We start from the raw sequence: 17,481 nt of genomic DNA, 5'->3' as shown, positions 1-17,481 counted from the left end.
ACCTGCTAGAATGAGACCTTGATCGTTTATTTTAATCCGATACGATTTTTAAAGACCCCACAAATTTAAGTCAGTTTTGAAAAAAAAAAATCAAAAACTATTTGGCTGGAATTAACTCAGAAAAATGCGAGTGTGTGTATTGGAGGGGGGTGGGGGTGGTGGGGATTTGGCTACGTGACTATGTCATTACTCTGAATCCTCCGCCTTCCTGGGTGCAAAAATTTTCTGCTCCCTCAGTCACTGCGTGTGGGACCAGTCACTTTTAATTTTTGAACTGGGGATCCACTTCAGACCCACACACAGTGACTCTGCCCCCAGGGAGGCAGATAATTCGGTTTCCTATATCATACTGTTATGACCGACATTTTGGAATCCTTTGATGATAGAATATATAGAGAATAGCTAAGCCTAAGCATCTAAGTCTCTCTCTATATACATATTTTGAAAGACTCATTGTGGTCTTTGGGGAATTGGGGATATAATGTTATTGACATCACTATCTATATAGTAAGGAATGCAGAGGATTTTAAACCGTCTGATTTGGATCTAACTGTCCGGAATAGATTTTTTTTATGAAATGAAATAATGAATCAATTAAAAACTAACTTTTTCCAGGCTGCTTCCGTCCTTTCTGGATTGGTGCCATCATTGGAGCCATATTGACAAATGTGGAGGATATCTCCAGTAGCTCAATTAATTATTGTATATTTAACTGGAGAGGAGCCAAATTAAGTTGTTTCTATTAGTAGCTTGGGGACCCATAACCTCCAAATATAAATTATTTGCATGCTGCTTCGTCAAATTTAGATTGGGCACCCTTAAAAACATTTTTATATAGTGCATTTTGAGAATCACATCAAACTTACTTCACTAATATAATATTTAGGGGGGAATTTCATGTATACCCCTCAAAAATCTCAAAATTGTGTATACCCCTCTAAAATTCATAATATCATATTTACCCTTCTAAATTTAAAAAAAAAACTAACAAATTTACTCAATTTATTGACTTTCCTATTAAAACTTATTTAAATTTTTTTAAAGTACCTATTTTATCATTTATTTAGAGATAAAAATTTAGAAGGATAAATTTGATATTGTGATTTTTTTAGGATGAAATACATAATTTTGAAGTTTTTGAGGAATATACATAAAATTTTCCCTATTTTCTTTATAGAAGACATGGATTTGAAACCAATTAAATAGTATTTTATGAATATTTAAATTTAGAAGATCGAAGCCTCTTAATGACTACAAGAAAAAAGAAATTTTTTAGCTTATAGCCTTATACGTCATAGTCCATCTTAAGAATTTTAATTTAGAGAAATTATCTAAGTCTCTCATCCTTCAATCTTATGTTCGGTTCTTCCAAATTCATTTTTCTTTTCTGTACTATTTTTTCTCTTTCTCCCGTCAAAAAGAAAGTAATTTATTTCTTTTTCTCATAACTCGTTCATTTTTTACATGTCTTCAAGGTGTTTTTTTCTTCGTTCAATATCGTTCATATAACCGACGGTCTGTACAAAATCTTGCGAATCTAAAACTACTGATATCTTGTACTCGATTTTTTCTCTCAAATAAGATCCATATTGAAGTACCTTTTGGTTTTATTCGCTTCCCTATTATTTTTTCTTTTCTTAATATGTTATGTATAAAGACTTAATCTACTAGATATAAGTACTTGAAAGCTTAAGTATAAGTTTTAAAAATATATATGTATGAGTATTTGATATATTATATATAAGTACTTGATATTTCTCTGACACGGTGAAATGTTTAAAATTAATGAAATTTTAATGTTTTTATTTTTTTATACTAGTTAGTTCTATTTTTGATACATAAAATGTATCAAAATTTTCAATTGAAATTAAAGTCCAACAAGCGTCGATTGTCTAATTTTCACATAGAATTGATATGTTCAATCTTTACATAGATTTAATATACTAGATATATAAATAATTGTACATATAAATATAAATATTTCTCTGAGAGACTGTCGCATCTCTTTAATTTAATGCCCTCCATTATATATTGAAATATTAATAGTATCCAGATAATTCTGAAGTTACATCTTATCAATTGAGCATTTAAAGTTCTCTTATTTCTTTCTTTATTTGATTTGGTAGGTTGGCACATGATATTAGCACAATATTATTTTATTTTGACACAACAATTTCAAAAATTTGTAATTTTGTAGACAATTTTGTCCCTCCGTACATATAGCTTTCCAATGTCATTTTTGTTTCCGGGAAATTATGCAATCTTCTAGTATAAAAACTATTTATCAGTTACTATATACTCTTCATTGTTAAAATTTTATCTTATTTAAAAGAACTACAAAAGGAAAAATAAATCACGTATCTTTTGAATGTACATCAATGATTTTATCTTTAGTTATATATGTATTTTGGTCCTATTTTGTTTGAATATATTTAGTAGAAGAAGTATAAATTTAATTTTACTATATTACAATTATGTTTAACAAATTGAGCATGATTAGTTTGTTCTTACTATGTTATTAAAGCATAGACAAATTCAAAATAACACCAATTGAAAAACATAAGATTATTATTGCAATGAAGTTTTTTTTGTTTCAAAATAATGTTGAGATTAGTAGGAGGTTGGACTCTTTTATTAATTAATTTATGTTGAGATATTATTTCTAGCATTTCATATTTATGTCCATCTAATGTAATTTTTATATTACCGCATTTATATTTAGATTATTTTTCAAAAACTATCCATTGTTTTTTAATATGATTATATATTCTGTTATTATGTAATTTAATAATCTATTTTAGTCTTATTTCTAAAATTGAAGACAAATTATTCATTAATATCATATACAAATGATTAAGATTAATTTTAGTCCAAATAAGAAATCACACACAAATAATTTTGATTAATTAGATTCTATCTGCCAGAAATGATTGTTTGGTTAATTCTTGTAGCTATACTTTTCAAAATTTTGAGAAAAAAAAATTAAACATTAATACCCAATAAGAAGATTGCATTACACGTTTAGTTATGGAAATAATATAATAAACATGACTATTAATATAAAGAAACTACATCTTAAAAAAGATATGAAATTTAGAGAGTAGTTAAAGAAGGACAATTTTGTCCATACAAGTAAAATATTTGAATTTGTTGTGTTAATAAAAACATTTGATGGTGTTAGCATCATCACCCTTCGGACCACCAACTTAATTTTTTTTATATATATAAAATATATTGAGCATTATGCTACTCTAATATTGTTATTTTATTGAAACTCTTTTCACAATTCTACCCCCACAAAAGATAAATTAATTTTTGCATTAACAGGAAACCACCAAATCAACGGTACGTGTTTGTATTGGATGACAAAAAATTGAAATATATACTAAATAATTGAATGGCTTAATTTTCAATCTTTATAAAAAAAAAGTAAATATATAACATATAAATTAGTAAACTTACATTGTAAAATATCTATGTTTTTATTACTATTCGTCTGTAAGTAAATTTTGTATATAGAAATTATGTTTAAACAATTAAAATCAATTATTTTTAAAATTTGAAAATAAAGAAAATGTAAGTACGGCCAATCCGCATTTTGCATAGTACCGTAACCTCACTCATAGATTCAATTTAAATGTTTACACGTATGAAAGAAAATATAACTAAATCTATAAATATATATTGACAATAAAAACATATTGAAAGATATATTTGAATCCCCGAAGGAACAAAGTTATGAAAATATTTAATAAAATTGAAAAGTTGGAAAAAATATTGAAGGGATCATAAACTAAATAGTAGGATTAAAATGCTTCATTGGTTTTGTGCTCTATCATGTCACAACATCGTTATTTTTTATTTTTAAAATTTAAACAGTCAATCTGAACCGCTCAATATGATCTTCATATTAAAATGTGCTTAAAAACAAAATTTTATTTGCTATTTTTTAAGATGAGTAAAAAATCACTATTTTTAGAAGATTTCGGACCATTCATAAATAGTGATTTTGTACCTCTCAAAACAATAGTAAAAAAGTTCTAAAAATTGTAAAATTTGTCATCAAATCACATTTTAGTATGAAGATTATGTTGAACGATACGGATCGATTATTTAGACTTTGAAAAACAGAGATAACGATGTTAGAGTATGATGGAGCACAAAACCAATAGAATATTTTAACCCTACTCTAAACTAAAATAATAAAGTTCCAGCATCTGGTTTAATTTGGTTCAGACTGAAACCAATCGAAAAAATTTAAGAATGGATGAAAAGTTGGACCATACATGACATCGAACCGGCCAATTCAAGATAATATATAATACTCACAATATCCAAGTATTATTTTCCAAAAAGAAAATCATATTTTCGCTTACGCCTAAATTTATCTTTCCAAAATTCAAAAAGAGTTATGTGCAGTTTATTTCATAAATTACACGTCACATAGCAAATGTGTGCTCAACCAATCTTTATTAAGGTTCAATTAATTCAGTAAAAAGTAAATCTTATACAAATATAAATTAACGCATAATAAGCATTTAAATTTGTTTTAACCTAGACAATTGTAAGCATTATCCTCTTTTAATATAATACATATATGGGTATGTTTGGTTGGATTGAGAATAAGTTATTTTTGGAATTAGACTATTCAGAGTAGTCTATTCCATGTTTGGTTTGAAAATCGGATGAAAAATTTATTTAGATATTAAATAGTTAAATAAAGAAGAATAGTTAAAAAAAAAAACAAGAATAAAGAAAAATTGGCACTAAAATAATTAGTATTAAGTCACCACATTGAGGTGGTTAATGTAGACCTGGTCCACCTTATTAGGTATCTTTTTTTTCTTGGGAGCAGTTGGATCATGAATTCATGATTCATGAGAGTCTCTCTTTTACAGCCAAGTGTTATTATGTTCAATTTCTCCATTTCTAGTTATATATGTTGGACATTTTCATTCACTTTTTAGTGAACTCTAAATATGATATATATAGCATTTTATGGTAGAAGTTTTTAAGAAGAAAAACCTCATTAAGTAATTTAAATTAAATTAATTTCAAGAATCATAATAGTAATGATATAATAATAATAATAATAATAATAATAATAATAATAATAATAATAATAATAATAATAATAATAATAATAATAATAATAATAATAATAATAATAATATCTTCATCTATGTCTTCTCATTTCACCCATTATCATTGACAGTGGACCCCATCCAACATAGATGATAATGAAATCTAGAATGAAGAGGGCCAAATTAGAGACACCATTTTTTTTTTTTTTCAATTTTTTGCAAAAACAATTAGGAGTTTCTTGTTGTTATTTTTGAGTCAAGGTTGCAATTGGCCATTCAAGTGATTACTAAAGAGACCAAGATGATTTAATTGAACCTTATTCTTATAAATTAAGGTCAAAATCCCAATAACTTTTAATAGAATTTTACACATTTTCTGAAATTGTTTATCATAATGTTGAATAAAGTTTTTGGCCAGAGAAAGCTACTTGAGCATTTTTAAACTCCATGACTGTGGATACTATACTTAAACATTATTATTAAGTTATTAAATTATTATTTTGTAAAACTGTCAAATAATTCAGTAAAAAAAAATTATGGTGAGTTTTCCAGCAGCTGAATGCTACAATTATTTTCCAGCAGCAAGGAGCATGGGAGAGCTCCATTTATTTAGAACTGGAGAGAAATAGAAGAACAAATTTCTTTTATTAAATCCTGTCTGGAAGGATACCTTCACAGTGCATGCCCCTTGCTAACTAATCCCAAAACTAAATCCAAACTAATCTTACTCTCTCTGTCCCATATTCTTTTTCTAATCTCTCGCTCATGTCACCTAGAGGAAGAAGAAAAACAGAAACAAAACCTACGCCACCACGAGTGCACACCAATGGTCATGCTAAGCTTAAACCAATTATCCTGCTACCTTTCCCAAATGTAGCAAAATTCCCACCATTTCAAAAATTTGGTAACAAGTTCAATTCAATGCTAAAATTTGCCAAGAAAGTTCTTCATGGCATCCTCCACTGGTCCCCGTATCCTCGTCGCCGGCAACCCAAGTTCCATGTCGTCATAAACTGTAAGTCTAAGGCCACCGAAACAGCCGGGCCAAGACCCCGATCTAAACCAAAAAATAAACCCGGTTCTAGAACCAGACCTGACATGAACCGAACTGAGAATTCGAGCCCGACAATACGCATAGCAACGTTTAATGCCAGCTTGTTCTCCATGGCTCCAGCAATACCAAACCACCGACCGGTTATCAACACGGATCAGCAGGCTGTTGACGTGTGGTGCAAGTCGATAAACGACCATCGGCAACCGAAGAAAAGCATACTCAAAAACCAAAGCTTCTCCAAGTCTAGTAACAAGCTCAGGGTTTCCATTAACCTGCCTGAAAATGAGATATCGGTGGAGAAAGAGAGGCAATTTAGTGGCCCACTAGTAAATGGCGACTCGAAGGGTAAAGGAATACTAGGAGGGAGCAGTCGGACTAGCAGCATGAGGTGCGAGAGGAGTGTGTTGGAAGTGTTGAAAGAGGTGGATGCTGATGTAATTGCGTTGCAAAATGTGAGGTGTGAGGAGGAGAAGGCGATGAAACCACTTTCTGATCTTGCCGAAGGGTTGGGGATGCGGTACGTCTTCGCCGATAGTTGGGCTCCGGAGTACGGGAATGCTATTTTGTCACGTTGGCCGATCAGGCGGTCGAAGGTTCAACGAATTTGTGATGATAGCGATTTTAGGTATGCATTTTTCTTATGTCTAGTTTACTTCATTTTTTTTTCCATTTTTTGTTTGCTTATTTTTCTGTTTTGGAAAATTTCATGCTTCTTGCTTACTTTGCGTTGCTTAGAAGAATATAATTCCATGTTTTGCCTTTAAGGGTCAACTATATATATATATAGTCAAGAATATATTTATTTCTGGAGTCATATTTTACCATATATATTGTTAGTGCCTGTGCTATAAATCAAATACAGCGTGGATAAAAACATATATAGTATCAATGTCCGTTGGAAACTTCGAATATGTGTATTAAAAAATAGTTGAGACTAGCTAATTATATATATATTAATATATATGGATCCACATTTATATATGTAGCTTATCTGAACCATGAACAGCACACACAAGGGACCACCTAATTAGCTATCTAGTATAAATTTGCAAAAGACATATTGAGTAATTTCCATGACCCATTTTGGGCTGAGTTGTTGAGCAGTAGATAACATGGATAGCACTTGGTAACACGCTTTGTTAAATTTTGACATGTTTGAGTGAAACCAGAATCCACCATTTCTGGTACTACATATTAATTAATTAAAGAGAAGAAAAGGACACGAAAGAACAAGAGGAAACACCCCTCATGATTATTTAATACTAGCATTGGAGTGGGGTTTGGTGGTAGGCGAGATATTAGAAATATAAATGAAATGCACAAGGGCTCATAAAAATTTTTGAGAGAAAATGACAAGAGAGAGATAAATTTGTGAAGGAATTACTAGGCTATAGCTAGCTGTTGCAATTGGCCCACTTGAAGGGGTTGGTACTAAAACATGTGAACACCAAAACACAACTTTAGGTCTAGACGACAGATGCTACAAAACAATGTACAATTGTTAACCAGCAGCCTATCTAGCTGTTCATTACAAAAGTAAGAGAACCACTGATACTAAATGTGAAGAGAAGTGGTTGGATGATTCCATTTTGAACCTAAACCATGAGCTTTTTGACTTTTAAAAAAAGGTTCTTTGAGATGTTTTATGTAAAGTCAGTAAGTCACAGAAGCACAAAAGGCTTTGTTCTTTTGTTAAAGTCAATTGTTACAGTTCCAGGTACTTAGCCCAATAGTTTATATCTGTTTCTTTAAATTATATATTAGAGTTAATTAAAAGGATTCAGAAAAATGAACCCTGCCTCTAGAATAAATATTGTTTTAATTGCATATCCTAAAAGTCCCGATTTTTTTATTAATATCCAAAAAATAAATAAAATTTTAAAAAATATCCAAATCCCAAACGAATTTCAAAAACTACCCAAACCGGTTATCCAATAACCGGATTTGGGACAAATTTCCGGTTAATGGTTTCCCGGACTCAAAACAATATATCCGGTTAACCATTAACCAGAAAGTTATATATATATATATATTTTTTTAAATAACATATCCGGTTAATGGTTAACCGGACTTGTATTTTTTTTTAAACAATTTTTTTTTTATTATTTTTATTATTTTTATTGAAATATTAGAAATATTGAATATATTTCTTTAAAAATAGATGAAATATAATATAATTTGATTTATTAGAAAGACTGCAACAAATAACCCGGATCAATATTTTTCAGGCCGGATTTTTCGCGGCTGTAAGAAAAATTAATATATTTCTTTATGTGTTATTAGAAAAAAAAATAAAAATGCTTAGATTCTGAGTTATTGATCCCAGTTCAAAAGTCACTTCTATGTAATCCAGGAAATATTGTGATCCTTCTAGGACATTTAATTTATGAAAAGTTGTATCTATTTTTGAAAAAAAAACAAAAACTTTAAGTTATTTAATTATTGTTATTAAAAAAGAATTAATAAAATAGATACAACTTTTTATAAATTAAATGTCCTAGAAGGATCACAATATTTTCTGGATTACATAGAAGTGACTTTTGAACCGGGATCAATAACTCAAAATCTAAGCATTTTTATTTTTTTTCCAATAACACATAAAGAAATATATTAATTTTTCTTACAGCCGCGAAAAATATTGATCCGGGTTATTTGTTGCCGTCTTTCTAATAAATCAAATTATATTGTATTCCATCTATTTTTAAAGAAATATATTCAACATTTCTAATATTTCAATACAAAAAATTTAAAAAAATTAAAAAAAATTTGTTTAAAAAAAACACAACTTAAAAAAAAAAAAAATACAAGTCCGGTTAACCATTAACCGGATATGTTATTTTTAAAAAAAATATATATATATATATAACTTTCCGGTTAATGGTTAATCGGATATACTGTTTTGAGTCCGGAAAACCATTAACCGGAAATTTTTCCCAAATCCGGTTATTGGATAACTGGTTTGGGTAGTTTTTGAAATTCGTTTGGGATTTGGATATTTTTTTTAACTTTATTTATTTTTTGGATATTAATAAAAAAATCGGCTAAAAGTCAATATTCATTTTTTTTAAGTCAGTTATTTAATTTGCAATGTATATTTTTTTTTAAGTTTATTTATAAATTCAAGTCTTATATGAAGTTTTCATTTTTCACATCCTTTCCTTCTGGCTACTGTTTCATTAGTTCAGGGTAATTCAACAAATTAATTATTCTTTGAAAGGATGCAAAACAAAATTGAGTAATTAAAATGCCAGCAAGATGGACTTCAACAACAAGTTGCAAAATTAATTTCTGGTAATTAGAATATTTAATCTACTTGCGCCGACTTTCTTTCTTAATACAATTGCAATTTTTTTTTTAATACAATCCCTCAGGCACAGTTACAAGTTTATACCTGAAAAGTGCGAGCGTGTCAAGATCTAACAGAAATAAACTTTACATGTATAAAAAAAAATGTTTGGTTTTATGAGACACAAGAGAAGATTTAAATTAGTCAATAGGGAGTACTTCATAAATTTTTAAGATTGCAGGGGTAATTAGAAAATTCCCAGAAGATTGAAAGACCGTTGCTCTAGAACACACATATTAAATAGATTTAAGTTTAAAAAAAGGAAGTAAGATACCTAAGCATATATTTTAATGACCTGTCACAATTGATGCAAAAGGATTAGGTGAGCTGCTAATTGTATGTATCGTACTTACAAATTATTTATGTTTTCTTTTGTAGAAGTCTATTTTTCTTTCCTTTTCGTGAATAAATTAAATACACCTACACCTTCTAATTCGCTATTATAACTCTGTAGTTTGTATGTACGGTTGTTTAGTTTGGTATAATGGAGTAGATAAACGATGTGCAACCACTCACACAATATTATCGGATAACGAAAAAGTAGCAGGTAATAACGGATATTATTAATATAATAATTAGTTTTGTTATATTTTACAAATTAAACATCAAAAACTCATTCTTTTCACATATATGTAATTGTATTTTTAATAATAAATTTAAATAAATGTGCAATCAATTCCAATTAAATTATTTTTTATAAAGGAAGAAAATTAAAAAACACGAATATATATTTAGGTGGGTTGGATATATATATATTATAATTATCTCTATAGGTAACGGGTACGAAATAGTCATTACCCATACCCTTATCTATTTGGTTAACGAATTTTTTTTTTTTATCCATATCCATATCCAATAAGCTAACAAAAAAAAAATTACCCATACCTACCTTATCAAATACGATACGGGTCGGATAAACGGCTAAAAAGGTGTCATTGACACCCCTATCTTTTAACCAAACCTACCTTAAAAATAATTATAATTCAAAATTAGAACCTCAATAATTAAATAATTTACGCTGCAAGCACTCACACATGCATGTATTGTGTGTGTGTGTGTGTGTGTGTGTGTAGTGATTAAAGTACAATGAATAGCAATAGCTATAAATTAATTGTACTTCCTATTATGATAGAAATAAGTTTTGAAGTTTGAACTCGATCATTGTGCAATTTATTAATCAGGTGACATTTCTTTGTCTAAAATATTATCTTCCTTTATATAATGAAATATAAATGTGTAAGAATCAAATTATTGATAGTACAGAAAGGCAAACAAAAGACAAGTATCCAACTTACCTGTCAATGATTAGGAAAAAAAAAAAAGTTTAGGCAACCGGCTTGTTATATTATGCATGAAAGCATCAAACAGTAAGGCTGGGTCCACACGTAAATAACAGAAATAAATAAATAATGAGTAAAGGCAGCAGAGAAAAGTGATCTGAACTAAATTGATTATAGTTTTAGATAAGAAAATAATATAACAGACATTATAGAGGTCATGACTCATGAGGTATTAAAATACCAGAAAATTGTAGAATGCTGCACTTAGCCTCTTCTATGCTCCTGCATAGAAGGCTGATATCATACAAGTATATAACAACTACTGAAAAAAAAGGAGGAAAAGTTCCACTATATATTGATTTGGATTTTAATTCTAAAAAATGGTATGCCCACAAATAAAGAAAAATTAATTGGAGGCATAAAATTATTTTCTTTAGTGCATATGATGATTCCAGATCATAGAACTGGTACTGGTATTTCCTGCAGGTGCTTCAATATTTTATCTTACTAATCTATTTTATCGCGTGCGTGTGCAGAAATGTGATAAAGGTCACCATAGACGTACCCGAGTTGGGCGAAGTAAGTATACTTTGCACACATCTTGACCACCTAGATGAGAAATGGAGAATGAAGCAGATAAACTCGATTCTCAAATCAAGTGACGGGCCCCACATCTTGGCTGGAGGCCTCAACTCACTCGACGAAACTGACTACTCTGCTGAGCGATGGGCAGATATTGTCAAGGTAATCAGATAAATAAGTGGGTAAATGATTTAATTCGAACCTCCTAATATGAAAATGGTTGGTTTCTACATCTTTACTATGAGCACAATTTCGAAGAAATAGATCGAATGCAAAACATATGTTGATTATCCCAGAAATCTAATGTGCACACTAAAAATCTTCATTCTAATTTTGGTCCCAACATTTGGAAATTCTGGAAGGTCATCTAATTGTACTCTGTTTCAAATTTGTGCAAATGATGTGTTTAGTATTATGAAGAGATTGGAAAACCAACACCCAAGGTAGAGGTGATGAAGTATTTGAAGCAACAAAAATATGTGGATGCCAAGAACTTCTCAGGGGAGTGTGAAGCTGTTGTTGTTGTGGCAAAAGGCCAAGGTAATTCTAATCTCACTTCTCCAATTGATATCTTAATTACTATATACAGCATCTCTATATGATAAAATCTTAACTTTGGCATTGCATATAGATGTACAAGGAACATGTAAATATGGCACAAGAGTGGACTATATCCTAGCATCACCAAATTCAAACTACAAATTCGTACCTGGATCTTACGGTGTTGTTTCGTCAAAAGGCACCTCAGACCATCATATTGTCAAAGTTGACTTGACAGTATCTAAAACTGACGACAATGAAGCCGCACTTGGTCAGAGTCAGGGCACACCAAGAGTTGTGAAGATAGATCACCAAGCTTGTACTAAAGGGATATGGAAATCTTAATACTTCTTGTTTTATGTTTTGTGATAATTATTTTACCTTCTTTTTTTGGAGGCAAGGGGGTGGAGGGTAGATATACCAAATTTGTAAGGGCATTTGAATGCTTGTCCTTGTAAGTTAAAAATACCAAAGATAGCTTAGAGAATCAAATTCATGCAGCTGAGAGGGATCAGTTTGCAATTAAGGTGCAAGGACTAGATTCAAATGCCTGGGAATTGAAGAGGTAACTATGCATTTAGTACCTTTCTTGCTCTTTTCAATAATCATCCTTGTTCATAATAGCTTTTTTTATAGGTGAGGTGTGATTTCCTGTATTGTGTTACAACGGTGACAATGGAGTTACCAACAACGGAAACAAAAACATATTTCTCATTTTGTTTCCACCTTGACTTGTACTCTTTTCTGTGATGTTGTGCTTGGAGTACAACATAATCTTTTAGAAAAAAAGAACAATTCTGCAGATTTCATTTAAATTATCATCATTATTTTAAACTCTGTCACTATAATGTACCTTTAATATGTGTGAACTAATAAAGTATACCATAGGATACAATCGAACTTGTATCCAAGTTAGATCTAAACAAACTAATAATTCCATAATGTTAATTCCAAAACTTGACCAAACCCAATTTAATGTCAATAATTTACCTCCAGCTTTATCTAAACAAACTCTTTATTCTTCACGCTGTCATAAGACGAGGCAACAACCCTTACAGAAAGAAAGAAAAAACAAAAAAAAACCCTTACAGATATTATTATTTTTCCAATAAATTCCCATATGTATATATCTATTCAGGAATCCGAATAACCAAATTTGAAACATCATATCAATTACATTAAAAGATAAAACCTCAAAATAATTAAGAGTACAAAACAAAAGAAAGTACACAAATATATAAAAAAAAATACTAGGTGTGTGTTCACCTCCCATACAAATTGGGCTCCCAACAGTTTTCCAATTATTTTGGTACATCTTAATTACCAAGAAACTCAAAAATACCAGAAATTATCAACTAAAGAAAATCTCATGCAGCTGCAGCCTCGAGCAGTTCTCTCTCAGCTCTGTCACGGATCCTCCTCTCTAGCTCCGGCCTGGTATTAAATTTTATTATTAACATGCAATGCTATCTTGGACTATGTCAATATCAGGCCTGACTAGTATTAAACTAGATTGGTCCAGTACCTTTCTCCTATATGTACATTATTCTAACCATACTAACGACCAATTATAACCAACTAAGCCTCTGTATAATCCTTCTAGCCTCCAGTAACCACCAATTCTGAAGCTGGATGAAGGTTATGCAACTAAAAGTCAATTATGCTGAATTTAACCTCAATCAATCACCGCAGGTTCAACAAATCCTCAACTTAAAACTAAAATTTCCTCAATATACTTTCACCATTAAACTAAGCTACAAGACAACCCAATTAGGCCAATTGACTCACCATTGTGCACAGAACACTGACCTAGCAGACAAACAATGGATTAAAATCAATTGAATGAGTAACTTAACCAGATGTTACAACTCCAATACCCAAATTGTGTCCTTGGTCAAAATCAACCCCACATACCAACCGAATCGCAAACTAAACTAAGACTGAATTCAACAAGTCAGTAGTAAAGCAATACCTGAAGTGCCTGATAAGCCCCTGCACGGGCCACGCAGCTGCATCTCCAAGTGCACAAATGGTGTGCCCCTCAATCTGCTTTGTCAACTCCTGAAGCATGTCAATCTCCTCTAACTTCGCATTCCCAACTTTGAGCCTCTCCATGACCATCCATAGCCATCCTGTCCCCTCCCTGCACGGAGTGCACTGTCCACAACTTTCATGCTTGTAGAAGTATGACAGCCTGGCAATCGCATCAACAACATCAGTGGACTTGTCCATGACTATAACTGCAGCTGTTCCCAGCCCTGACGTTACTGCTTTTAAAGCATCATAGTCCATCAACACGTCATCACATATGTGTTTTGGCAGAAGAGGCACTGACGAGCCACCTGGTATGACCGCCAAGAGGTTGTCCCAGCCACCTCTGACACCGCCACAGTGGCGCTCTAATAGTTCCTTCAACGGGATACTCATTTCCTCCTCAACAGTGCAGGGCTTGTTGACATGGCCGGAGATGCAAAACAACTTAGTACCTGAGTTGTTCTTACGGCCAAAACTTGCAAACCACTCTGGACCCCGCCGCAGGATGGTAGGAGAAACGGCAACTGTCTCCACATTTGTCACTGTGGTGGGGCAACCATACAGTCCAGAATTGGCAGGGAATGGTGGCTTCAGTCTAGGTTTTCCTTGCTTACCTTCTAAGCTTTCCAACAAAGCTGTCTCCTCACCGCAGATGTATGCACCAGCACCAAAATGGATGTGCACGTCAAAATCATACCCAGATCCACATGCATTCTTACCCAATAGACCTGCTGCATACGCTTCCTGTCGTGCCTTTTCGAGAGCCAAGCGTTCATTTACGTATTCACCTCTGATGTAAATATATGCAGCTGAGGCGCGCATGCCTACACCTGCTATAAGACAACCTTCTAGAAGCTTGTGTGGGTCATGTCGCATGATCTCTCTATCCTTGCAGGTGCCAGGTTCAGACTCATCAGCATTAACAACCAGGTAAGAAGGGCGTCCATCAGATACTTTGGGCATGAAAGACCATTTTAGCCCTGAAGGGAAACCGGCTCCACCACGGCCTCTTAGGCCCGATTTCTTCATCTCACTCACAATCCAGTCTGTCCCCTTCAATACAAGATCCTTGGTGCGGTACCAATCACCCCTTTTCATGGCACCCTTGAGAAATGGGTCATGGATTCCATAAAGGTTGGTGAAGATCCTGTCTTCATCTTTGAGGCCACCAAAATGGGTCTTTTCTGGAGGTGGGGGTGGGGGAGGAGCTTGTGGGGTTGCCGCTGATGTGGCCCCAGCCTGTGTGCTGAACTGGGACACGTATGTGTAAAGTCCCTGAATGAATATGAACTGTCATTTTTGTTTGCACCTGATAGGATTTCATGATGTTTACTTATGATACTGGCATAATGCTCATATAAAAATCTTCAAGTTAAGCATGTCTTTAAAAAAAAAGAAAAATTGATACATCAACTGTTGTTGTGCATCTCAGCTTTTAAATTCAATAACCAATAATATGAATAACTTGCTTCAGAAAGAAAAAAAAAAAAAAAAAAGGAAGTACAAAACTCAATAAATTATTTTCTATTTGTTAATCAAAGCCTTAGATATAGCTGGAAACTAAGAAATTTCCACACAAGTCAACTAAAAACTCCAACAACAACAATTCAAAAGTAAATTGTGGTTTATTCGCTAACCAAATAGCAAACATACGTACCTTAGATATACTCAATCTTGCTTGAGATATTAACTAACAAATCATCAATATAAAGCCCAAATGGCTTAAAATATAACCAGATGTCGGCAAAAAACACCGCAAGACTTGGTACCAGACTTAGAGGTACTTAATGCCTTGCAAAGGTAAGAAGCAGTAAAAATAAATCTTAACATTAAACAATGACACAGAGATAGAACCGCAATTGATTGAACAACATATTCCACAATGATTCCAATCTGAGCTATTTAACATTTTTTTTTTTAAAAAGAGGCAAAAGCCCATTCCATTGCTGAAATTGAGTTAAATACAAAGTTACAAACCAGTCATGAGTTCTTAAGGCGCCAGTAACCTGGACCACCTCCCAAATGCAAAATAAAGAAAGGAAAACAGGTCATACATCAACCAAATCATAACAGACGCCAAGTTCCAAAAGTATTTAAGATGAGCTAATACTAAGCCACTTTGTAAAGGGCTGAGGCTACGTAATCTACTAGTGCAAAACAGAATCTTGGACTTCATCATCTACTGAGCTATTTAACATGACTATCTAATTATAGAAAACTTCATTCAATCTCTACTGAAGCAGCCAAGTATATCCACTTGACATCGTAAAGATCGCCAAGCAATTACCATGCAAAACTAGGGTTTCGAACCCAATTGTAGGCTCCCAAAAATCAAATCACAAAACAACTGTTAAAAGCAAAACAAGCTTACATAAGGTCCTAAATCGCTCATACTAGAAAAGGTCGAAACCACCTGCTATCCACTGTAGTAGAAGCATGGAAACGAAAAGGGTCATAAGAAAAAAGAATCAATGGGAAGGTTAAGGACTCGACCTGGTTGACGGAGGTCGAGGGAGATCGGACCGACGGGGACCGCGCCGCCACGGAGAGGTTGCTCAGAAGCTGTCTCCTGATCGCCATTGCCAGAGAGAGAGAGAGAGAGAGGGGTTGATCTAATTCTCTCGAGCTATTAGGTGTAGGCGTGGTAACGAGCGAGGCCGTAGAAGTGTGGCACGTGCAACGCAGGTGATTCTATATGGGTCGGTTCTGGGCCGTGTTAATGTCCAAATTAGATCTTCTCTTCTTCGTCATCATGAGCTACATAGTAGTCCGACCTGAGTCCGGATCCCCTGAGGTAACTCAAATTCTGAGTTTAAATCCAGATCATCCGATCAGGATTCGGACCATTCCAAGTCTCCATCTGAGATGGAAATATGGAATGTATGGGATCTATTTCATATTCGTGTCAAAGCAGATCGGACGATCCAGATCTAAACTCAAAATTTGAGTTACCTTAGGTGATAGAATTCGTCTGATCTGAGTTCGGATCTTCTGATGTAACTTAAATTGTGAGTTTGGATTCGAACCATCTGAATTTTTTTTTTTTGCATTGAAAACGGCCGTAGGCCTAAACCATCTGAATATCGATCAGAATTTAGATCAATTCATTCCGGAGTAAAATTCCAGAGCCCTTTAATATTTGTGTCAAAGAAAATTAGACTTGATCTCAACTCTAAATTTTGAGCCATCACTGGATCCCTCCAGTATTTCAGCGCAGTAGAACAAGCAAACGCATCAGACAAATTTCTAATTCAGTTCCAACGTATTTCTCAGAAAATATTATGTTTGTACCAGAGAATAGAATGTACCAGAGAGTCACGCAAATGCAATTGAAATGTAAAACTTAGAGTTTTAGTTCTATTTAAACAGCTTCATATCTTGTATCTGTAATCAATTACAAATGAATAAAAAGCAAGTTATAAACTTCTTCCTCTAGCCTTTATAGGGAGGATACAGACTTCTATTGTGTTTACAATATCGTATCAGTTAAACGCTTTTTGATGGAATTCATATCTCCTATCCCGATTGCAGACAGGTGGATTTTTAAAGGTTTGAGATTAA

The 17,481-nt window shown here is 32.6% G+C and overlaps 2 protein-coding genes across 3 annotated transcripts; one reads left to right on the top strand and one right to left on the bottom strand.

Moving 5' to 3' along the window:
• The first annotated feature begins 5,769 nt into the window (after positions 1 to 5,769).
• Positions 5,770 to 12,380, top strand: LOC144565006 (uncharacterized). The gene is made up of 4 exons (XM_078314619.1): positions 5,770 to 6,763; positions 11,301 to 11,508; positions 11,757 to 11,886; positions 11,978 to 12,380. Exons 1-4 carry the CDS (start codon positions 5,850 to 5,852, stop codon positions 12,229 to 12,231), a joined length of 1,506 nt encoding a protein of 501 aa, XP_078170745.1. The 5' UTR covers positions 5,770 to 5,849; the 3' UTR covers positions 12,232 to 12,380.
• Positions 12,381 to 12,986: 606 nt separating this feature from the next.
• CI51 (51 kDa subunit of complex I) lies at positions 12,987 to 16,634 on the bottom strand. Of its 2 annotated transcripts, none has more exons than XM_078314620.1 (3): positions 16,414 to 16,634; positions 13,859 to 15,195; positions 12,987 to 13,320 (listed from the first exon to the last, which is right to left on the bottom strand). In XM_078314620.1, exons 1-3 carry the CDS (start codon positions 16,498 to 16,500, stop codon positions 13,254 to 13,256), a joined length of 1,491 nt encoding a protein of 496 aa, XP_078170746.1. In that variant the 5' UTR covers positions 16,501 to 16,634; the 3' UTR covers positions 12,987 to 13,253. The 2 variants fall into 2 exon arrangements, with proteins under 2 accessions (XP_078170746.1, XP_078170747.1); XM_078314621.1 differs by having other exon boundaries at positions 16,292 to 16,541.
• Between the last annotated feature and the right edge of the window lie 847 nt (positions 16,635 to 17,481).

The sequence above is a fragment of the Carex rostrata genome, chromosome 14, assembly GCF_964058835.1.
Source record: "Carex rostrata chromosome 14, lpCarRost1.2, whole genome shotgun sequence".
NCBI classification, from domain to species: Eukaryota; Viridiplantae; Streptophyta; class Magnoliopsida; order Poales; family Cyperaceae; genus Carex; species Carex rostrata.
Note: the sequence above shows the minus strand (reverse complement) of the source record. Positions and strands in the feature narration are given on the sequence as shown.